At 42.4% G+C, this 24,998-nt stretch overlaps 1 protein-coding gene across 2 annotated transcripts in view; it reads right to left on the reverse strand.

Annotated features, from left to right (window-relative positions):
- Positions 1 to 16,749: 16,749 nt before the first annotated feature.
- The window catches only part of SPECC1L (sperm antigen with calponin homology and coiled-coil domains 1 like), a 101,928-nt gene continuing 93,679 nt past the window's right edge, over positions 16,750 to 24,998 (reverse strand). Inside the window, exon 16 of one of the 2 annotated variants that reach the window (XM_075013001.1) lies at positions 16,750 to 24,026. In XM_075013001.1, the coding sequence (XP_074869102.1) occupies positions 23,937 to 24,026 (90 nt within the window). In that variant the 3' untranslated portion in view covers positions 16,750 to 23,936. The remainder of the gene's footprint in view (positions 24,027 to 24,998) is intronic. The other variant, XM_075013003.1, reaches the window with a different exon arrangement.

Raw genomic sequence — 24,998 nt, forward strand, 5'->3', positions numbered from 1 at the left:
TTGATATTGATTAGAATAAAATATTGTTGTTAACCCACACACAGCTCTGACATCACAATGCTGATCTTTCAGACACAACAACCGACCAAGTGCCACAAAGTCTGGAGGAAACCAGCGTACCTATGTACCTTGTTTTTCTACAAGCTAGCACGGACCTCTATACAAAGAGTCTTTTTTGTAATAAAGAGGTGCCAGTACTCAGCCAGCTCCCTGCCCACGCCCACCCCCACCCCCACCCCCACCCCAGTCTGGGGCTGCTGAGATGCCAATACTCAGTATGACAAGTACCAGGACTAAAAACGGACTCTAAAGAAACATTTGCCTTAAAAATGTGCCATGCAAACTACTCTCTACGATGTACACTCTGCTTAGATGATAGTATGTCAATAAAAGTCCTTGCTTGGGTAAGTCATTGGGGGGAAAAATAGTACAAAAGACTATAATCAGAAAGAAAACAGCTACTTCCGGCCAAAGTTTCTCCATTCCTGATACTCTGGCTGCAAAGGACAGGAAAAAAAACCCCACTTCCAAGCTCTGTTTTGAAAACACTGAAGCTGCTTTGAAATGGGAGTGAGCACAGACTGACAAAGCGTGAACACTCACCTCATCTTCAACAGAAGAGTGCTTTTTGAAGAGAAAATACTTGCACCTGTGCATCCAGGGTGATTTGTGGCATTACTAGCCACTTGTGTTTGTGCCTTAACACAACTTTTAGTTAGGTGGGAGGTATCGGAGCTATCGAACAGTTAGAAATGTCAATTAAGACAGGAAGTGAACTCACACCTCCTCTGCTAGATAAACCACTAAGCTAGCTCAGTTCTGGGTAGTTTGCACTTGCATAAAGCTTCTCGCAAAATGGTATCTGTTATCACAATTGCAAGGCTCAACAACCACAAAGGAATGACTGGTTGTGGTCTGTGTCACATACAACTTGTACATGGTGGGTTACAGAGGTTCTACTACAAGATCAGGCTTCTGTATCAGATATGGAGCGGTCCTAGAGCTAACATCTCAAAAAGAAGTACACTAGAGGAGCTCCGTATAAGACCCATCATTGCTCTGCTAGGTATGGCTAGGTTAGCTTGCATGAGGTATCTCAGGGGTCCACAATGTGGAATGTGGGATGTCAGGGGGATGTGAAAGTTCATAAGGGCGGCACAACACAATCACCTTCTGGGCCTCAGGTTCATGCATCTCATTAAAAATGTTGAAATATGCTACTGTTTTTATGGATGTGTACTCACATTAATAGACCGATTAATAGTTTTTACATTCTACAGACTTACTTTCTTACATGTGCCAAAAGGTTGTTTTTTTCATAAGAACAGACCCAAAATTGCCATCGGTTTGTATTACATAGACAGGTGGGGGGGGTGGTTCTGTTAATTGCAGGGATGAAAAGTGGGACCCAATATAAAAAGTTTGCTCGCCCATGATGTATCTGACACAGCAACAAGCACTGCTCAGCAGCCAACAGTGTAACACAGTTTAGCATTCCATTCCATTTCCCCATTTAGATTCTCCATTTCTACCACTTACCAAGTCTACTGTTATACCCTCATTCACGTTCAGTACAGTTCAGTCTGCTGTGTCCACTTCTTCATCACTGAGAAGTATAGTAGAGTTTAGCATTCCGTTACAGTCTGAAGACTACTTACATCAGTGAGCAAAAAAACCTTGCCCATAATCATGCTGGGTCCGAGATAGATCAGGACATTGGAAAGTTCCCTGTGATAGAAGACTCCACAGACTTTACAAGCCATGCAAGAATGGGCTAAATTTCTTTCCAGTTTTCTCACTGCTTTCATCAGACATCATCTCCAACATATGACTTATTTTTTAATCAAACTGGACTTTCCCACATTCTGTCTGACAACATCCAAGCCCCACACATTTGTGGAGATGCATCATGTACAATGCACACACTCTAAGTGTCCAAAGTGTGTCAGGGCTGATCCCCATTCTGACACTCTTTATTACCCAGGAAGACAGACTTGGGATGTCTCCATGTGGGGTACCTCCAAGCTCTTAGCCCTCCCTCAGTAGAGAGCTTGAAAACAAAGAGGAAGAAATTCACCTGCAGTCTGGTAGCTGATCTTCCTGTCTTAGACATGGATAAACACAGACCCTTCATTGTCTTAAAAAAGGGTGGTATGTTAACAAAACAAAAAATAAAGTATACAAAATAAAGCAATAAAGCATACTTGGTTGCTAGATGTTATAGAGCAACTTAGAAAAGGGTCAAAAAAGGGAGAACCACTTCTATGGGATTCAGTTTGGAAGATAAGAGTATATGGCAGGGAGTACATCAGCCTGAGGAGTCTCATACCAAACTCAAAATAAAAAAATAAAATAAAAAAAAAACCTGATTGCATCTGACTGAACACTTCCTTTCTACTTACATATCTGTATGCCTAGATCCTCTTGTGGTCTGGATATTTACTGAATTCCTTAAGCCCTGCTTCAGCTTAAATATTTTTGTCTCTTTCCTCCAGCCACACAAAAGATTCCTTCAGCAGGTAACTGCTTCAATTCAAAAGATCCTGCTTTCTTCCCATTGGCTCATCTGGCTGCTTGCCAGCAAAGAACCCACTCTCTCTGGGTCTAACCCTTTCCAGGTATTTATTCATGACAGTGTGCATGTCTAAAATGCAGTTATTGGTGTTTGATACATACACAAAACCCATTTTTGCGATCTAAATAGTTGTTTCCTGACTTGCCTCAAAAAGAAATGAAAGGCACTTTTGTTCAGCATGATAGGAGAGCTGAACTTGGTAAGCCTATTCATTTCAGAGATCTGAGCTAAGAAAGTGAAAGGAAAATATTTGGAATATGAAAGACACAGATCACTAAAACAAAACAAACCTCATCACATAATGAGCTTTGGGGATATTTGCTACAAATTCTCCACAAAAATTCTATCCCAGGATGAGAGCTGAGTTCTGAAATTTCAGAGGGTTCGTTTGGTTTTTGGGAAGGCTGAGGAAGATGGTTTGGAAAATGTGGGCTTCAAACAGGAAATGTGCTGATTCCTTCAGAGAGAAGGCAAAATCTCTCCAAAATCTTAACCTGTGTTTTGAAGCTTCTGGCACCCCTCTATCCATTTCAACTCCACCTTCAGTGACCCTCCAGGAAAGCTCTCATTATCCCCTACTTAGAGAGATGCCTCTGTATCTCCCCTGCCCTTCTCCCCACATCTAGTGGCTCCCCTGTACAAACACATTGCGCTCCCCCCCCCCGCCCCCGGATTCTCCCATATTCCCTTTTTAAGGTTTGTGCTATACCATCAATTAAGATACACCCACCTGCTACTTCTTCTCCCTGGTGCTCCCCATTGTGTCCCCATCACTCTGCCTGTAAGAATTCCTGATGAGTCTCTTAAATCATCAGTTGCAAAGATGTCTTCCCTCATTCCCCATCAACCAGGAGAAAGCCCCATTTTAAAATACAGTGTAACAGTTAAAAGATACAAGAATTTTGCTCTTTTGTTTCTGATATTCAGGTTTTGAACATTAAGTACTTGTCAGTAATGTTAGGTCAACTGTTTAAAAATTAAGGTTAGACCATCAAATAAGAAGGAGGTCCTTGAGAAAAGTTATCTATGCAAAATGTTGGAGGAGGGCTTAACACAGACTCTTGTGTTGCAAAATAAGGCTGTAGCAACAAGCCATCCAAAGGAAATTGCCCAAGTATTAAAACTTAGGCTCTCATAGATCCCCTTTAAGTTTAGTATAAAAGATTATACAGTATTTACATCGTCTGTCAAAGAATGTAAGCCAGGGGCAAGGAGAATGTCATATTTGTTGCAGATGTAAAACTAGAATTTTCAAACACTGAGCCATCTCACTCTGTCTAGCCCCTGGCCTACTCTAGAAGTCATGGTTAGGCAGTGGGGATAAGATTTTCTAAAACTCTTATATCACTTAGACATTTCTCAAAATCCGATGCCTGGCGTTAAGGCTTCTTCTCAGTTTGGTTACTTAATTTTTCCTATTGCCATCTGGCACAGTTCTTCCTATTGCCCTCTGGCTCAGAGTACAATGGTGAGATGAAGTTCAACAGTATATTGAAACGCTGTTTATGTACTATCAATGGAAAACCAGTTTGAAGTATGAATTACCACATGCCTGTCATTGGACAATAATCATTTGTGCTCTCACAGTATACAGAATTCACCTGATGCACAATAACAGAGCTGTTGAAGTTGCAGTGCCTGAGCAGGAGGATGTCCACAAAGATAAGATGATTTCTTGTCCCCCACCCCCACGCTATTTCCCTCTTATTTTTAAGAGCAATGAGAGGGCATCACTTATTAACCAGGGTCAGTTCAGCATTATGACAGGCACTTGGCAACACAGATCATAGATACAGAAGACAAAACAAAAACTATTGACCCCCATATCCTACTAGTGGTAATCGTAGTCTCCAAGTTCTGGGAATGTTGATGTGAGATGATGAAATTTTATTAGCTCATAAAGCATTAGCTCCTGTGTAGCTTGTTCCAACATATTATCAGCCCCTGCCAGTAACAACACTGCTTTAGACCACCCCCAGCGTGTCTTGTTTTGTTGTTTTGGCTGGAGTCTGTGACTTTGCTTTCACCGTTTCTGAGAAAAGAACAAAGTCTGACTTTCTGAAACTCTGCTTATAACACTTTTGATTCAAGTTAGAAGCTGTGGGTGCCCAGGACCTCTGAGAATCAGATCCTGCAGTGGAATGTGGCGGGCTAGACCTGGCCTTTGGCACCCACTGTTGGAGGCCCTACACAGCCCCACTATGACACAACCCAGAAAGGAGCAGCGAAGGTTCAGCTCAAAGGAGTTGTAGGGCCTGAGCAGGTCAGTTCCTGCCTGGGATCAGAGGTAGAAAAGTGTTCTCTCTGACCAAAGGAGCTTGCCTAGCTGCCTTTACTGGACTTGAGATACAGCGGATCTGAGAAGTGTAAAAAACGGTCACTGAGTTGTGTAACTGTCATTCTTTGAGGTGTGCTGCTCACTTCTGTTCAAGTTAGATGTGCCCTTGTGGCACTCATAAGCGTTGGACAGTTTTACCCGAACTGCTAACTGTTGGGTTGGCTGTGGAAGCCGGTGTAGAGCCCTATAGATGATCCTGCTGGCCTGACTGCCCCTCAGTTCCTCCTTGGCTACTCTGACAGTGGGGAAGTAGGGTGGATATTGAACAGAAATGAGCAACGCATGCTAAATAACACTTACAAAAGGTGAGTAACCATTTTTCTTCTTTGAGTGCTTGCTCGTATCTATTCAAGTTAGGTGATTCACAAGCTAAACCCAGGAGGAAGGGTCAAAGTCAACATGTGGCTGACTCAAGGATGGCAGCCCTAAAGGCTGTTTCCCATCTAGACTGCTGCATAATAGCACAGTAAGACATAAAAGTATGCACAGAGGACTAAACTTGACAGATTTCCTGGAGAGGCACACGAGCCAGGGAGATAAATGAAGAGGCCTGAGCTCACGCAGAATGTGCCGTAACAGGTGGCTGGGTAACCTTAGCAAGGTCATACCACATTTGTATACAGGACGTGATCCAGAAAGAAATGTACTGCAATGAAAATGGGAGCCCTTTACTACAATCAGCACCAGCCACAAAGAGTCGCAAGGTCCTGCTGAAGAGCTTTGTCCTTTTGATATAGAAGTGACTGCCTCAAATTTAGAGCGTAGTTGCTGCTCCTGCGTGGAGCTGTAAGGCTTAGGATAGAAGACAGGAAGGAAATGTCCTGGTCAGTATGAAAGCTAGAGACTACTTTAGAAAGGAAAGCTGGATGAGGGCAGAGTTGCATAGATAAATCTCTGCATTAAGAATCTTCACATAACTTTGTATTAAGTCTTCTTCTGTAGAAACTTGGGGTACATCAGCACTTACCAGATATCGACCTATTCAGGGTCGTTCTTCCAGGGTTCAAGTGCACCATCAAAACAAGTGCTTACCCCAAGAAGAGGACTCGGACTGGTAAGCCCCAGACTGTGGACACTAGGGCTTGTGGCAGGAATTGCGAGGCCGCCAGCTATGGAAATCAAGGTGCCCATGGAGTTGGAAGAGCCTTGACTGGGTCTGTGGCTTAAAAATCCGGGAGAAAATTACAGGGGCTCAAGATGACCAATTAGTTAACCAAGCTGAGCAACAGGCCCCCCATGGAACAGATTTTCCTCTGGAATAAATTTAGGTATTTAGCATCTTTAGATTTGGGGTCTGGAGCCTGCTGGTTCTGTTGCTTCTTTTCATCCACCACCACGGAGGAAGGTGGGTGTAGAGGTACACATACGCCTTGACTGGCACAAAATATTTATGCCCTATGCCTTGAGCAGTGGGTGGAATGGATGTGGGAGTTTGCCAGATGGTGGTGGCAGAGGACAGGATAGTTTTATTGAATGGGAGGGGCTGTCACTATGTGGTCATCCAACTCAGAGACCTCCTCCGTAGGAAGGTTGAGGCTGACAGCTGCTTGGGAAAGGAGATCCTGAAGAGGTCAAAAGTCTGTAGGAGGACCACCTGATACAGAGGTGCCAGAGAGGAGTTGGGGGAGGCCAACGGGAGCACCACCTTTGCTGTACCCCCCGATTGTTCATGCACTCCTTCCTTGGGAGGAGTGGTAGGTTGAGGGTCCAGTGGCTGGCGACTAACTGTAGTCTCAGGGGCCTGGTGGGTGGCTGAGGCATGGTGTCCTGTGCTGGGTGGTATGCCCAAGGTGTCCAAAATTGCCACTGGTTGGAGGCAGCCGTTGAGGAGCTCCTGTATCTCTGTGAAGCTGGGGGTCTGCCAAAACTGAGTGGTTGGCTAGGACCGAGAGCTCTCAGAAGAAGGCAGGTAATGCGGAACTGGAAGCCCATGGCAGTTCTGAGCCAGCAAGAGCCGCAGAAGGAGAGTGGCAAACTGTGTCGAGCTGGGAGCAGGAACACTGATGAGACTGGTGAGGTGAGCAGGATGGACAAGGACTGGTATTGAGAATGAGAAGAATGAAATTACGTCTATGCCAACGAGCGACCGGGGTGGGAACAGGATTGATGTGCTGAAGGAGACCTGCATGCCGAGTGGGACCGGTGTGGAAAGCGGGCACAGTGCCGAGGAGCACCAATATGTTCTGAGGAATCGGACCGAGACTGCTGAACACCAGCACCAGGATGACGGGTGGAAGAGCCCAAAATGGAGTGGTGCTGGTGAGGAAAGAGGCTATCATGAAGAGACACAATGCTGAATATTGGTGAGGTGGGCAGAATGTGTCAAAGATCTGGAGCCACCCTCCACAGAGGCCCTCAAACAGGAGCGGCTGTGTGTGGAGTGGGACAGAGACTGGTGCTGTGAGTCAGACCGACAGTGCTGAAAACAGCCAAACTGAGACTCCAAGCGGCCATGCCCTTGAGCCAGGATGGGTAGGCCCATTAAGGAAGGCTTTTACCTGGGAGATGCACTGAGGGACAGAGGCCCCAGTTTGCCCAGGGGAATGCATCATTTCAATTCATCCCCAAGCCATCTGCTATGTGTCCAGTGTGGACAAAGTGCTGACCAACAAGGGTTTTCCTCTAGGTAAATTGAGGAGAATCAGGCTTGGTGCATGGGATGCCAAGGCATCAGAGTCCTGGGCTCGGGAGCTTTTGGGAGCCACCTGCATTGAAGCTGACAGAGCTGGTGCCAATGACTTCAAAGACTTCGAGGCCTGTGCCAGAGTCCTGAGAAGAGTTTTTCTTCAGCACTGAGCCTGGGGTCAAAGATGGCACATTATGCATGGAAGATCCTGAAGTGCTGACTCCATGAGGAGAGGAGGGAGATGAAAGTCATGCTCCTTACCAGTCCAGCACTGAAAAGCCTTACAAATTCAGGACTTATCAGTCTGATGAGCCTTCCCCAAATAACAAAGGCAGAAGCTGTCGGGGGAGGGGGGGTCACTTGTTGGTGTACACTTCAAGTAGGGCTTACACTGCTCTAAGCCCTGGGACTTTTTCATGCCCCAATCCTCAGAGGGAACATGGAAGAGAAGGGAGACCCTGATTGTCTAACACTAACTAAAGAACAATAGACTATGCTAAGAGAACTATTTACAACTATACGCACAGTAAAGAGCTAGGGAGATGCAGCACAGTGACAGGTACTCTGCCACTAGACCCATCAGCCTACACTAGCAGTTAAGAAGAAACTGAGGGGAGGGCGGGTTGGCAGCGGCATGTATATGGCTTGGCACTGGCGCTACTGCTGGGGGCTCCAGAGTGCACCCAATGGGTAGCAGCTAGGGTAAAGTTTCCAAGAGTCATGCATGCAGTGTGCACGCCTAACTTGAATACACAGGAGCAGGCACACAAAGAAAAATTTTAAGGTGACAGCTGAAATGAAAGGGAGCAGGTGGTAGACATCCAGGGAAAACAGCAGCAATTAATTTAAGAGACTGTGTGGCTGCTGTGAGTAGGATCCCTGGGCTGCAACTGGGACTAGTGAGTAGGCCCAGGTTCCTCCCCTGGCAAAGCAGTCTAAGCCCTGGAAAGGCTCTTTGGGAAACCCTATGGATTGGGCGAATTTACAGGGCCCAGAGACAGGTATGAATACCCTGGTGAGAGTACTTTATTGAATTCTGTTACCCGGGAAGGCTTTTTCATTTGTTTGTTTACGGTGATACCTGGCTGAAGGGTGAACCACTGAAAAGCCCCTTGTCAAGGTAGGTAACCTACGGTGGGGCCAGGAGCAGAAAAACAGTACAACACCCAGCTGCTAAGAGCCATTCAAGAAATGAGTGCATCAGCACAGGGTAAGAACAAAACTCCTGGGGGAATAAGCTGTATGCTTCACCTCAGGCCTGAGCCAGTGCCCACTGAAGTCAATGGGAGGACTTCAGTGGGATCAGGTTAGGTGCCGTAAGTGCAGACAGAGCAACTTAATATTTGAAAGCATTTTAATGGACCACCCATTATTTATTTTTGAAAAATATGATCCTGTCAACAGCCTTGTGAAGCTGTCTCCAGTCTATTATGACTCTAGACTTTTTTCCATTTTAGGAGGCTTAACTTCCAGTCTTCTGGTGTCAAGAGAGCCTAAAATTACTTGCAAAAAGGAGTTGGACACAATTGGGGAATGAGCTAGACTCAGCACTGTACAGGGGCACAAATATTTTCCCCAAATATCTAATCAGTATAAAAATCTAGCTGGGTAAGCGAGATATATGCTACAGTTTTGTTTGATTAACTTTAGTTTTATAAGGTGATTAAGGAGGTCCCTGAAAATATTTTTTGCCCTTTTTAGGGAGTCCTAAGTCTTCAGAAAAAAAAAGATGGAGACCATTTTTTAAAAAGGCCATTTCATACGCAGAAATTAAGTTCAATAAACAGAATTTAATTAAAACCATGGCAATAATGCAACTGAAGGTAATAAGAACCAATAATCTTATTATCTGGAACTAGACTGATGGGATCAAGTTGCTCTTATCTTTGCTTTTGGAAGTTTGGATGGAAAGCAGGGACTTTTACAAGAAGGAACACCTTTGGAATAGATTTTAGAACAAATTCATTTGTAAGAAGAGAAATGAAGAAAACAAAAGGCACTGCACTAAAAATAAAGACTCTTCTGATCATCAATGAGTAGGGGGCACAGATTATAAATCAGTATATTTCTATTCTTCCCCTCTAGATACGGCTCCTTCCTTTCACAAGCTATGTGAATGAAAAAAACGTAATAAATTTCTCTTTCAGCTGGAGAAAAAAAGACAGAATAAAAATCTGTTTAAGATGTGGGGAGTATAATGATGAAACCAGGGAGAAGTCATATGGTTGGCCCCACATGAAGATACTGCTGGTAACAGAAACTAGCAGAGTACCAGGGGAGAGATTTACAGGGGACTACTCAGAGTATGTCTACACTAAGAAATTAGGTCAAATTTGTTAAGGTTGATTTTGTAGCACCACATTTTACAAAATCCAGGGGGCATGTGCACTCGGACATATAAATATAATGGAGTATGTCCTCATTAGAGCCGCCAACTTTGACTATGTCAGAAATGCACTGTGGGTACCTACCACCCAGATCCTACTTCCCCGTTGCATTGTGAGTTTCTGTTCCAGTGTCTGACGGGACAAAAATGAGACATGGCTGGTTGTGGGTTTCTGTCATCAGCATCCCGCAGTGCATTTGGCTTCTTCCCCTTTCAGAAAGCAACAGCAAAAAGTCTTTTCGTGCCCTTCTTCATATCCATGCAGATGCCACTGCAAGGCTAACATGGAACTCATACTTCTTAAAATTGTTGTGGCAAGTATTATGAGCAGCTCACGCATTGTGCTGTGGTATGTGCAGAGCTTAAGCAGCCATGAGAGCGATATAGGCTCTGAGGACTTGGACATATACAAATGTGAGACCCTGGAAAGGAGGAACAAGGAGATGCTGGCTTCACTCGATGCTTTGTACACTGTGCAGTGCCAGTTCTGGAGCTGTGAAACAAGCTGAGACAGGTGGGACTGCATTGTTCGGCAGCTATAGGACAATAAGCAGAGGCTACACAATTTCAGCACGCATAAGGCCACGATCACAGAACTTTGTGATTACTTCTCCACACCCTGAAGCACTGAGATACCAAAATAAGACCTGCTCTGACAGTTCAGAACTGTGTGTCAATAGCTCCGTGGAAGTTCACAATGCCAGACAGCTACTGGTCAGTGGGCAATCCATTCAGAGTGGCCAAAACCACAGTGGGAGCTGCTGTCATCCAGAATGCAAAAGCAATCAGTACCCTTCTGCTATGAAAGACAGTGCCTCTGGGACATAGTAGCAGGTATCCTTCAGTCTGCGTAGACTATGGATCGCGCCCTTCGTAGTTCCATTTGGGATCATCATTTGCAGCGTCGGCTGTGACCGTGAAGGCCCGCACGAGAGTGACAGTCCTTGCTGCATCTGTTGCATGTGTAGCGGTTGTCTGGCAGGTCCTTACTGTGCTTTCTGTGGGCTCGCTTCTCCTCTGCCAGCTGTCTGATCCTCATCTCACCCTTGTGAAGGCCCTTGTGTAGTTCCTGCCTCCATCTGCTGTGATCGTCTGCCAGCTCCTCCCAACTGTCTGGCTCGAAGTCTACTTTCCTGAGGTCTCTCTTGCAAATATCTTTGTAGCGCAAGTGGGGGCATCCGGGAAGTCTTTTGCCAGAGGCTAGCTCACCATACAGGATGTCTTTTGGGATCCTTCCATCATTCATCCTGTGGACGTGGCCAAGCCAGTGGAGCTGCCGCTGCCTGAGGAGGGTGTGCATGGTTGGGATTCCAGCTTGCTCAAGGATGGCGGTGTTGGATGCTCTGTCCTTCCATGATATTCCAAGGATGCGCCTGAGGCAGCGCAAGTGGAAGGCGTTCAGCCTCTTTTCCTGGTGGGCATACAGGGTCCAAGACTCGCTGCCATAAAGGAGGGTGCTGAGGATGCAGGCTCTGGGGCATACGCAGGACATAACAGATGGTTTTGCCTCAACAGAGTTCCCTAACTGCAGTCGGGTGATAGATGAAACACACATCCCTCTATTGTAACTGGACCACTTTGCCGCAGAGTACATAAGCACAAGGGGTACTTCTCTACGGAGCTGCAGGCACTGGTGGATCAGAAGGGTCATTTCACCAACATAGATGTTGGATGTTTGGGAGAGGTGCATGCGCTTGCATCTTTAGGAACTCTGGTCTGTTTAGAAAGTTGCAGAATAGAATTTTCTTCCCAAACAGTAAATCACCATTGGAGACATGGATATGCCAACAGTGACTCTGTGAGACTCAGCTTACCCTGGCTAGCGAGGTGTGCTGCCTGCTCCATTCACTGCACTAGCCAAACAGGCAATGAAATTCAAGTTTTCCAAGGCTGCTTCCTGCACACTTGGAGAACAGCAGAGCTGAAAGTGATGGCCAGAGTGGTCACATTGGGACACCTCCAGGAGGCCAAAAATGTCGAATTTCACAGCGCCCTGTCTGCAGTACCCTAAGGTGGACATTGCAAAGTTGAATTTGGCATTACTCTGAGCGAAAAGCAGTAGTACAAAAGTCAACCATTGAAGCCCTTAAAGTCAACGAAATGGAACGTATAGTCTGGATTGATTCCTTAGAAATTTGATATAAGTCACCTAAAGTCAACCTCATCTCCGAGTGTGGACCAAGCCTCAAACTAGATCTACCCTACTGCAGAATGCCAACCAAAGGCATGTAATTCCAGCTGTGTGAATTATATAGCTGGAGTCCATATACCTTAGGTTGCATTTCTGTGGGGACTACACTGTGGGGAGTTGATGAGAGAAACTCTCCTGCTGACTCCTCTTACTCTTCTCACCTAGGGTAGAGGAACAGGGTCAATTTTGGAATGATCTGGGGTCAATTTGGCAGGTCTTAACTAGACCCACTAGATCAACTGCTGGTGACTCGATCTCCAAGTGTCGATCCAGGCAGTAGCATAGACATAGGCTAAATTAAATACATTTGGCAAAGAAGTGTTGGGAATAATGCTTTCTACCCAGGGAAGAGCATCAGTTTGCATAACAAACTGAAGGTTCTGATCCTGCGAGGAGCCCCTATATTCATAAAACTGCTTGCAGGGCCAGTACCCAAGATATATACAGAGTAATACATTAACCTACCTGCACCTTTGATGAAGATTGAGTTGACAGCTCCTCTTTTAATCAGGATTTAGTAAAAAGCTGTTAAACTGATTTCTATATAAAAATCCTAATTAATCACAAAATTTAATTTCTACTCCCAGTAAAATATTTTTCCCAAAAACGTAACAGAAAAGCATTGTTGAAATTTCTTGTTTTTTCCCTATTGCAGACCTTTCACTTGACATTGCAATTGCTCAAGTGAATTGAAATTAAAACTGTTTTAAAGTAATTAAAAATGCTGAAATATTTATGTTCTCCCCCCCCCCAATCAAACCTTGCCCTCCTTCATTTTGACTGGGACTCCACAAGATCTTTGTTCAGGAACAAAACTACAAAACACTTATGTAATATGCTCAAAGAAAAACAAATAGAAGCATTGACTGAAGCCAGGCAAACAATTGACATGTGATGTGCAAGGTTGTTCCCTACACCACTATGTTAACATACCTCAGAATTGGTGTATGGTCAACCTGCTATTTCTGTTCTGGCCCTCCGATTATGCCAAAGCATATCCTGGTTTTTCTAAGTTGATAAATATCTACTAGGGACCAGGATGAGAGGACTGAATATCTGACTTCTGACACAGGAGAGAAATTCAGGTCCAAGTTGATAGGTAGCGTATTAACACATTGTGCTATTGATCCCTGGTTAAAAAAAAAAAAAAGAGAGTGATAAGTATTTGCATTTCATTCATCTTGCATACTCGGACTGTCCTCTCACGTTGCCCTTCGTTCAGATTAGAGTCCCTGGACATTTTAAAGTTCATGGAAGCACATTTGTGTTCCTTTCCTCAGCTGCCCACCTCCCCAAAATATGGAAGCCTGAAAATTTGGCTATTTGAGAAGTTACATGCAGGTTGCTGCGTAATTATGATTGTGTTGTTCCAGAAACACAAAGAGATATCCCCAAGACAATGACAGGAGGTGAGTCCTTACAATTTCTTCAACCCAAGATAACCATGTATAAAGGCGTATTTATTAAATTTTGTTGTTAGCATTATCAATTTTTATGACTATTCACAAGTGAAAAGACAAGTAGACCTGGTTTAAAATTTTTTTAATGTTGTTTATTTTGGGGAAAAAAAGCCAAACATTTGGCCCAAGTTTGCAACAAGCTGTCAAAAAGTAATCCCAACCTTTTACTGTCCTGTATTTTCAAAATTGTATTTTAAAATAAGATTTACATTTTAATCCCACTCCAAGACTAAACTGCCCAGTCAACACAAAATCAGTTACCATCTTTTGGCATCCTGTTCTGCCTTTACTCCCTTTTCTTAGGTAACTCGTGACCGACAGCTGCCAAACCTGGACATTGGTTACCAAGGCAGACCCCCTCTCATAAGGACACAGGTGGGCCCAGGTGGTACTGGATCTGCCAAGCCACATACCTTTGGGATTTTTCATAATGAACTTCTGACTAATCTGTTTTGTTGTGTGATGGTTTCCAATTATTTTTAAAGACCATTTAATTTTTTTTCTAAATTTGTTGTTCTGAAAACATAAAAAGTGTGAAAATAGGGGGAAGAGCTGTTCTGTTTTGAAAACTGAAAAATGATTGTGACATCTTCCACACCTGAGTCTTCTTTCAACTAGATCTACTTACAAGTTCAGGGACAGCCACTATTACGTTACACAGGGAGGCAGGATGTGTTTGCTGAGTAAATTACTGAGCCACAACAAAGGCTTTATTTACAAATTATGGGAGAGAGAAAACACACACCAGGGGCCTAATCTAACTCACTGAGAGCTTGTCTTCACCACCCCACTACATCCATACCACTGCAGTGCATCTATTTGATGATATGCTATGTTGATGGGAGAGCATTCTCCTGTTGAGGTAATTATCCCACTTAAATTAGAGAAGGTGCCTATGTTGGTAGGAGAGCGTTTCCAGCTGGCATAAAGAAGCATCTACATCACACTAAGTCAAATCTCTTAGGGGTGTTTTTTCTCCACAACCATGAGCAACACAAGTTACACTGAATTAAGGAATAATGTAGACCTGCCCTGGGCCAGACTTTCCCTTAACTCCACAACGGGAACCAGATGGGACTCCAAATATCCAAACTCTATATTGGTTTGTAACAATTTGGGGAGCATATTTTCAGTAAAGATGGGTCCAACCAAACCCCTAAGTCCCCACACCTGCACATCTTGTAACAGTTGAGCCAAACATCAGCTGTTTACACAGTTCCAGATAAAAGTGTTCACAACAGTGTTATTAGCTAATATGAAGGAAACCTAGTCACGTTCTTGTGGTCACTACTACTGAATGGCATCTACTCATGTCTGCTTATTTGTCACATTTACTTACGTCTTGTATAGGGAAGCTCTTGGGAATCGGAATAGTCATTTATGTTTGTAGGGGGCCCTGCGGCACTGGTTGAGGCCTTTTGGTTCTATGTAGTATAAACATTTAGTAATAAAACAAGTCAATCTTTAAAAAACTGAGCTCAGACCTGCTATGAAGACTTAAGCCTAGAGAAAAGAATGCGTACAGTTCTAACAAAACACACAGGAACGTGGTCAATCAACTCATGCACAAGCTGGATTTTATTTTTCTCTGGAAAAACAAATCAGAGGACTTGGAGAAGTGAACTGATTTGTGTTTTAATTTGTCTTAAATTTATTATGCATTCTAGGCTGCACTTCTCCATATCACATGAAGCCATGTTAGATATTCTCTATTAAGAAAACCAAACATACTTCTAATACACCTTATCAGCAGATTATCCAAGCACTAATCACACTTAATTAGCCCTAGATTATAGAGCACCCCCTATTTTTTCCTCCAAAAATATGAATTTTATTAAATCTTACATTTAGCTACTGTTATCTTTTTACATACAATTGTGTAAACACACTCCACTACAGCAGTCTGTAAAAATGCAGTGTTTTTGGAACCATCTTGGTCCCAGGATGTTTGAGACATGAGGTGAACCAACTTCTGGTGGTGAGACAAGCTGAAGAAGTGCTCTGTGCAAGTCTGAAAGCATCTCTCGCTCACCAACAGAATCTGGCCCAACAAAAGGTATTCTCACCTACCTGTTTTTTTCTCCTGTAAAACACTGATTTATCTTGAAATAATCTCACCTCCCCATTAATCCCCAGTAAGCAGGTGAGGATCACAGGATGAATAAGAACATGTAATAGCAATAGGCTATAACAAAAAACAAAAGCAATTCCATCCATCAATTAAATATTCAAGATCAGACCAACCCAATCCAAAAACAATACATCAAGTATGCAGTTTATCAAAATATTGCAGTATACCAAAGTGGGCAAAAATCAGCTCTGGAGACAGATTTGGCCCACCATGCATTTCTCTCCAGCCTGCCCAGCTGATGAGCAGAGCTTGCATACTTAAAAGCAAGCAGCGCGTTTTCAGCTGTCCCTCCCGCAACCTTGTTCCACCTGCAGCACAGTTGCTCTTAGGATTCTCCTGCTAGATGTGCGTGGGCTGGGGTTGGGTGGGGAGAAAGGACATGCTGAAGTCAGGGTGTTCCCCTGCACCCCATCTCTGCAGAGCAGGGATCAGGGAGAGGGAGACACACAGCAGAGCTGCTCCAGTCTGAAGCATGGATGGTAAGTGACTCACTCACGAGTGCAGAGCAGGGGAGGTGGGAAGACAACAGAGCAGGACAAACTTCCCTTAAAAAGACAGGGTGGCTTCTCTCAGAAACTTATCCTGTAGCAGCCAGCACACACAGTGTATCACTGTTACACACACATACTCTGTTCCATACCCACGTAGTCACTATCACATATACAACGCAGGACACAATCTGTGTCACAAAGTCTGTCTCACACAAGGTGTTTCTGTCCAAGGCTCCACCCCTTCCAGGGGGCCCAGAGCCAGCCCGCAACCAGTACCAAAATTCATGAAGTGGGCCCTCTGCAAAAATTATTGCCCATCCCTGCCATAGACCCACCATTATAGCACCTAAATCCTTTAGGGCAGATATTTAACTTGTGCTTCCAGTGCTATACTTCTGAGAGAATTTCACATAAAATATCAGGACTTTGTTATGTCCCCCCATACTTCACATATTACACACATGCCACACACACTAGAACACACCCTTTTAAAAATATTGCTCCTGAGACACAGTAATAGTGACAGAATGGTACTAAAAGGTAAATGGATCTCAGTTTGTAGTGTAGCCCTTCGCAGTCAAAACAATACAAATTTATTATCTGTAAATCTTTATTTCACAAAATTAAGAAGAAAGCATGGTAACACTGGCAAACTGAAGGCGTACACACTACATACAAAGGCAGATTACATTGCTTTGTATAATGCAGATGCCCAGATACTAAAAACATACTGTTCCTCCAAGGGCTTTACATTAAAATTGGATTGCCAGCCTCTGACGTCCCAGTGATTACTGATTTTTGCCTTTCAGGCTGGACTCAGGCTGTAGTGTAAATGAAACATTTTGGCTTCCTCTCCTCTTTGCTTCCAACACTCAGAGCCAGCTAGAACTGAAGTTGAGGAAAGATACAATTTTTTCCTGCTCACACTTCAAGGTTCAATCTACGACACCAATGTGCACTTAAAGCTCAGCCATTTCATGAAGCCTTTTGAGTTGTAGCAGTGGAACATATGTGTAAGTAAGAAGGGAAGTGCTTTTTGCATAGAACTAGAACCGTTATCCTCACTCCACCAGCAGCTGCTAGGATGACCAGTCATGTTTCAAATGCACACAGATAAAAATATGATGCATGTATGGAAAGGCTTTTTAATATCACTTTTCTGTTTTCAGAATTGTTAAAAGTGATGGACCATTCCAATGCTCTCTGGTAGTTATGCCAACTGGCAATATTACAAGAAGTGGCATGATTATCAAAATTGCGGGCCACCTTGTAAGCAAATGGAATGCTTGTGATGCCAGACTGAAGGAGAGGATAATATAATTCTGATTCCTTCTAAGCTCAGGGGGTGGAGCAGGTGAGGATGGGACAAGCTTCTCATTGGTCTGCCACTTATCTCAAAGTAGAATTAAAAGGACCATTTCTAAGGGCCAGAAGACAGTCCAGACTATCCATCCTTTTGGGTGGTACCAATTAGTGTAATTCTGTGACTTCTTGAGGTTGACCTGCTCATTATTCACTGGATCAGCAATTTATTTCATGTGGCCCAAACAACCTTCAGACAGTCAGTACTGACCTAAGCTCGATTTGAACTGGTGATCTAGAGATAAAATGCTTCATAATCCAATTAGCAATGTCATACTTTTCATTGTATTAGCCAATGGGAGAACAAAAGCTTTTTATGATCAAGCAGAAAAAACATGGAAGAAATGCAGGATTTACAACGAAATCTACATTAACTTAGTAAGAATAGTTTGTAACAAGCTGAATATTTAATGATATACATATTTAAAAACACTTTGGGAACACTCATGAAACATTATGTAATTTTACATGTATGAGTTGCTTGGATATGTTGTCATACACATATCCTCCATTTCCTGAAATTCACCTTAATTGCGAATACACGTGATCCTGAAATAAATGAAGCAGAGCGGTACTTTATGAAGTTCCTTAGTTAACCAAGACAGCTGATGCTTTAAAAATCTTGGTTAATGAATGAAACTGTAGGGGCTCTTTTGCAGCAAGGACTGTCTGTTGTGGCATTCTGGCTACCAAATAAATTAACTGCATATGATTAAAACTACAAATGCTATTCACTGGAAAGAGGAAATGCACTTAGCATATGTGCAGTCACAGCAGAGCCTAAAACTTCTTCCTCCAAAAATCCAGTTAATATTCTAGCCCTACATTATCAGTTTAAAATTCAAAAGCATTAGAAAAGCACAATGATTCTAAAGCCACAGCATGTTCTTATTTCTTAAAAAAACCCTGTTAAATAGAAGGATACACTCGAAGAGAGTTCTTACGTAAGAGAGAGTGCAGCCTAGACTGAGTGATTTTGGCTTCGCTGCAGCCCTCTGAAAATGGGGATGACAATGGAAAACAACCAACTACAATAAGTTTGCATCAAAATATCCTGTAAGGGACTTACCCTTCTATTGTTCTGCATTCAGAACTCTCACTGAATTCACTAGGAAATCTGTGTGCAACTTAATGGAAAACTATAGCCCTGTGTCCGTAAGTGACAGGAGCCTTTCAAATGAAAAATAAAACACTTTAAACTGAAGAAAAATACAATGGCATCCAGCTTCCACAATGAAGCATAAGTATAACGAAAAAATTTCTAATTGAAGAAAAAAATTACATTTAATTAATTCACCCAGACCAGGACAGTAATCTTGTCAAGCTGAGTCAGCTGAAGATCTTCCAAATGTAAAAGCTGGCTAGCATGGGACACACAAGAAATAAGAGATCCACTTCAATATTCTGCTTAATGGACAAGCCCTTTGTACAAAATTCCACATAAAAAAGATCTTTTATACCTCTTGGTGACTGGAATGAACTAGTTAAATATTCCCAGACCCTAGCATATCGACCTTTTGACAGTAACCACATGTACACAAGCACTGACCTAGTTATTATATGATAAAATAAAGAGCAGGCAAAACTGAATTCTTAGAAACGTCCAGCAAAACCATCTGACCCCCTTAAAAGATTTTACATTAAACATAGCAGTTCATAGTCTTTCCTACTACAGGAAACAACTCATCCTTTCAGCAAAGGAACACAGATACAAGCAGAAAAAAATGACTGTATGGGTATACTCAGACTTAGATACACTTAGATCAGATACAGGCCCATTAAATCAAAAATGTCTTAAAAACTCTCCCATAAATAAAAATAATGTTAATATTTTAATGCAAAAACATCAGACAAAAATCATCACAAGTTCCATTTACTACATGATGTGAGGGGGAAAACAGGCACCAAGTGAAGAGCTGAAATAATCTGACTTGTATTTGGCCAATCAATGTACACGTGCAAAGAGGAAGCATGAAAAAAATAATTTAAAATAATTGATAACATCAAGTCAGGAAGATCACAAAACAACTTAGAAACAAGCAATTTGTGCACATACATTGCAACGATAACAGCCCTAGTCAGCACAGTGTCTTGAATCAGGGGAGAACTGGACTAGAGTTTTGACAGTCATGGAGCAAACAAGGAAGGGAATGTCACCTTGTCAGTGGACAGATAAGCACTGCTTTTAAGATAACCATGCAAAGAACACCAATGGTAAAACAAAATCTTGAAAAGCACATGCTTCTATTTGTTAATTTAAAGCTGAGCCATGGTCAGACAAAAATTTATACCTTTGCAGAATTGCACAGAAACAAGATATATTCGGTTCTACCTTCTCTACTATCAACAAAATTGGTGTCACTGCCAGGTTTTTTTATTAAGGGAATGGTTGATAATGTCAGAGGTTGAAGGATGGATGTGCAAGATAAGATTTGATGTTGAGGTCCCTGACAGGGAACAAATATGGAACTCCAGAGATTTTGCTGCCACTTAGACAATTCCTGACCCAAAAAATTCTATTTTGTTCACATGTGTAAAACAGGAGTAACTACTAACAGCAGTGGAGTTCATAAGGATTTACACTAGTGTAACAGCTGAATTTGGTTTCATTGCCCAGGCATGTTAGAGGGAATGCCAATGCAAGTTAGTTGACTGTTCAGAAGAGCAGAAAGTCAGGGACAAAATATTATTAAACTGGGGACATCTATCAGCTATATATGGCAGAAATATTCTTTAATATAAACAAGGCAAAGAATGACAAATTACTCTTTAACCAGGACATAATGTAATTATTAACACTACGTTCTGGGTTGCTTCTCCATGGGTGAAGTTTCAGTTAGAGATTTTTGCTTACAATTTCTAGCAGGTATGGGTGTAGTGAAAGCTCATTATGAGGTCCAAAACTTACCTTACAGTTAAGTGTATTAAATATCTGAAAATCTAATCAGTTGTGCCTCATCAATTCTGAAGTCACATCACCTTTTTATTATTATACCGGACATCAGAGAACGCTGAAACCCAACTGTTTCAATATTAAACAATACGTGATTCCTCCCTTGATGCTACTTGAAAGAAAAGAAAAAAGCTTAAAGTGTTCTTTCTGTTTGCCGCTGATGTACCATGCACATTAAAACAAACCTGACATACCTGACTGGGTACTGACATCTTTACATTCAGTGGAATGTGTTTCATTCAACATTTTCCAGAGAGCAACAGAACCAAATCTTCATAAACATGTCCAAGCTGTTTCTGTTATTTGCACCTCTTACAGAGATGGATGTAACACTAACACTGCCCCACCAAAATACAGGCATTTGCAAGGCACACACTAAAATACAATAAAAATCTACCATATATTGTTTGGCATTTTGCGTATGTTTAGATATATTAAACAGAAAAGCAACAAAAAAACCCTCAAAAACCCAAGTCAATAGGCAAGAAGCTTGTGCTCTACAATGTGTAACAGAACTGTCCCTTTCAGGGTGAAGTATGAGTTGGAACCATAAGTGTGTTCTGTACAGAAGGGATACATAAATCATTCTTGTAATTAGCAAAAGCAGAGATTTGTTGTTTCCGCCTTTCCAAACATTGTTACTGTGTAGCAAGGTTCAGTTTGTTTTATATGCTGCATCCTTTTCTTGAATATCCTTTCATTGTGCCAGAAGAACAGTATTTTATTTGTAAAGGTTCAGATGTGTATCAAGAAGTATCTTTATGGAGCCACATGCCTCCTTCCACGCTCACCTCCAATAGTTGTATACCATCAACAACAAGTACAACTTCAGACCAAAAAACCCCAAGTCAAAGTATCCCACTCAGAAAGACTGACCACACCAAAAGCAATCTGCAGATTTCTTCATTTCTAATGAAGATGTGTTTGGCGTTTTAAAAATTACATCTCTGCAGATTCTTAATATTTCTATCATGTTGCCTAATTGCGTATACTTGAAGAAATCGGAATTCCTTTTATGGATTTTTACATGAGCAATACTACAACTAATGAAAGATTTACAGGCAAGTACAGTTCATACACCACTTTGCAGAAGAATAACTAAAATTAGCTCAAGGCTCAAACTATGTTATAGAAAAAGGTTACTACTGAATTTAGACTGAAGAGTGCTTTTTAATTAGAAAATATACTTTTCTTCAACCTTAATGTAATAAATAAAATTATGCAACAGTAAATAGACAACTTAAATTCATAAGGTAAAGAAAACCTCCTGTAGCATGAATGTGCAGAAATGGGAATTCAGCAATTTGCAAAAGCGATGTCATATATCTCTTCCTGTACAAATTTTATGAAGTTATTTTTATTTGAAGTCTCTTCTGTGACCATTTGCTCTTGGTTGCCAAGGCCCTCCAAGCCAGTTTATTCACAGCCTGAGAATTTTTAACAACTTGCAGGACTGTCCAACATAAGCCTCCCAATTTGTAGGCATCAAAAAGACCTTCCCTAGAAATTTCTCCAAGTGTCCTCTCTGTGGCTGAAATGGTTATTTACTAGACATTTAATAAGCACTACCCCCTATTCCCATCACTCAAGACATTTGGTTTGTTCCTTCCACTACAGACTCTGGTCAGAATTAAAGTCAATTGAGCTTTATAAAATAGGAGTTAAGAGATGCTAGGTTTGTTTAAATGCCAGAGGCATGCTGCAATGCCCCCTCTTCAGTTTACTTACATTGTTCAGGGCTCTTGTTATTCTGACTGGTTATATATTTTCGACCTGAATCAGTGTTTTCTCATTCCTTATGGCACATCACAGTTGCCAAGCACAGTTGCATTCACTCAGCTGTTAACGGCTATTCATTCAAACTGTCCGTAAGAGTTACAGGCACACAATAGGAATAACAGAATCATTGTTTCTAACAGGGCTGTTGGCAGGTTAAGTATATTTATAAAGCTTCATTAAACGAAAGCTTCAGCTCAACATTAAAAAGAGGCTCTTTCCTGTGCCTTAACTGTTGCTAGCTATGTAGGAAACAAGAGGCAGGAACACCACGGTAGGGTGAAGGCCTTCCCCTGGAATGACAAGTACAGCATTACAAAAGCATTTCAATAGTACATGTCAGTTTGCCTCCAGAATTCTTTTGAGCTCCTAGTGTTTTGCTCAAAGCCCTGAAGCTCCAGGATCTACCAATTCACGGATATTTAAGGCACTTGGCTTGACCACTTTTGCCCAGAGAGATGTGACACATGAACCGAGGTGCATTTAAAAAGAACAGTCTAAGCAGACCAAAGCTTTTCTTTCTTTCCTCATGAGCATTAATCTTTGTGATACAATGTTCCAATCTCACTGAGGTTCCTTTCATGGCATGTTTTGTTTTCTTACTGGCAGACCAGTGTCCACATGAACCAAAGAAAAGTAAACACTGAACACTGCAAAGCTGGATACCCCATTACTGCCAATTACTGAAAACTCTCTTCTCTGCAGCGGTATATATCCCACCAACGTAATTCCAACATTCAAATCAGAACTACTCTATGCTTGTATTGCTGTAAGGAAAAGGTTGGCATTTCTGTGTGTGCTATGTAGGAAAAGGAAGAGGAGGATAGAGACAAGTTCTACATGAATATTTTTTGACTCATCTCTGTAGATATAATGGAAGCACAGAAAACTATATTAAATACAACTCCATGTGAATCCAGTATAATCTTCAAGCCAGGCATTGTATGTGCTAGTCTTCATAATCCATCAGATAAAGTTGGAAGCCATGTAACTATGTGACAGAGGTAGGCTTAAACAGAGCTTTACACTGAAGAGTTCTTCTGTGCCAGGTTTATCCAGGTGTTAAGAGCACTCTTCAGTCAAGTAAGCCTGACAGAACAGAAACTCCTTTCTCCTGAACTGTGCACATTGTACAGGAGGAAGAATAATTAAGGCAGGAACTTCAATTATTAGTAAGAATTTTGCCATACTGGGGTGCAATATTCATCCACGCTCTTGTTTCTGATAGTAGAGAAAATTCATTATGATGCTGTTTCATCCTTTTCCTTTTCATAGTTTTAGCTGTACATTCAATCTTGCATATATTACAGCCTTAATACATCTCATTCTCTCAAGGAAATACAAAACTTCAGGAAGTCTATCTATAAAGGCAGTTAGGAGGCCAATCACACTAGGCTACATAATGAATTTGGACAACTTAATACCATGGGGCATGACCAGCACACTGGTAACAAGTTCTTGCTTCTAACTTCTGTTCCAAGGTTTGTCGGTTGAAGCCGTTTCAGACAATCCATGATAGCGTCATTGAAGGCTGAGGGACATGAATGTTGCCAGATGTCAATTAATCTGGGATTAGCATTTCGGTCACATTTCTGTCTGGCAGCTAATGCTGATTCCACCCTGCAAATCTTTTGGATTAACAGGGTTTCAGGTTTCAAAGTATTTGTAAATTGCTGTAACATAGAGCATGACATTCTGCCAGTCTGGACGCTCAGTTCGCACCATTTCATTGATGTCCTGTCACAAAGAGAGGATCGAAATTAAAAATTACCACTTTGCAAGTTCATGCTAACATAATGCCCATCAAAACTGTAAAGCTCCTGCTATATCTTACGGAAAGATAAAATGGTTACTCACATTTGCATCTGTTGCTCAGACAGATTCAAGTTAGGTGTGTGCATGCTGAGCGTACAGCTGTTGAAAGTTTTACCCCAGCCAAACAATCAAAGTGGGGGTGGAGGGGGGCAAAAAGCATCTGACGTAACAGTTTAAGGTCCCAGGTGGCAGCCTGGTGGGTGAAGGTGGTCCATGCCACTGAGAAAGCACCTCACCATGGAGTTCATGAAAAACAGAATGCCCACCCTCTCTCAGATGGAAGGCTGAGATGGCTGCCAGGCGGACTTGAGTGTGTGCGCATGCCCAAGGACTTCATGGTATTTTGGGAGTCTACAGCTACAGAGGCAGGAGCTAGTCTGCTTTGCGAACAGCCTCGCTCCATCAAAAGGCAGGTCCTGGATAGTTTATTGGGCCCTCCAGTGGGAGACCAGAAGGCTGCAACACAAGATGATGCCCAAAGCAATAGACCTGGCAACAGTACACCCTCAGTCCAAGGAGGTTTGAAAGCAGGTGCAGGACGCTGCTTTACCCTCCTGCAGGATGGCACAGAACTCCTTCTGCAATTTCTTGGGTAACAAGTCCTTATATTTAAGCAGGGAGACCCAGGAGTTGTAATTAGAGTGGCTGAAGATGACCAGTTGACTAACCACACTGAACAGGTCCCCACCTCCAAGGAATAGACTTTCTTCCTCAATACATTTAGGTGCTTAGCACCCTTAGATTTGGGGACTGGAGCCTGCTGGCCTTGTTGCTCCTTCTCATTAACCTCTTCCACCATTCAGGAGCACAGGGGTAGGGTTTAGAGGTACTCAAATCCCTTGACCAGCACTGAGTATTTACACTCCATACCAGAACAGTGGGCTGGAATGGAGG

The sequence above is a fragment of the Carettochelys insculpta genome, chromosome 18, assembly GCF_033958435.1.
Source record: "Carettochelys insculpta isolate YL-2023 chromosome 18, ASM3395843v1, whole genome shotgun sequence".
Classification (NCBI taxonomy): Eukaryota; Metazoa; Chordata; order Testudines; family Carettochelyidae; genus Carettochelys; species Carettochelys insculpta.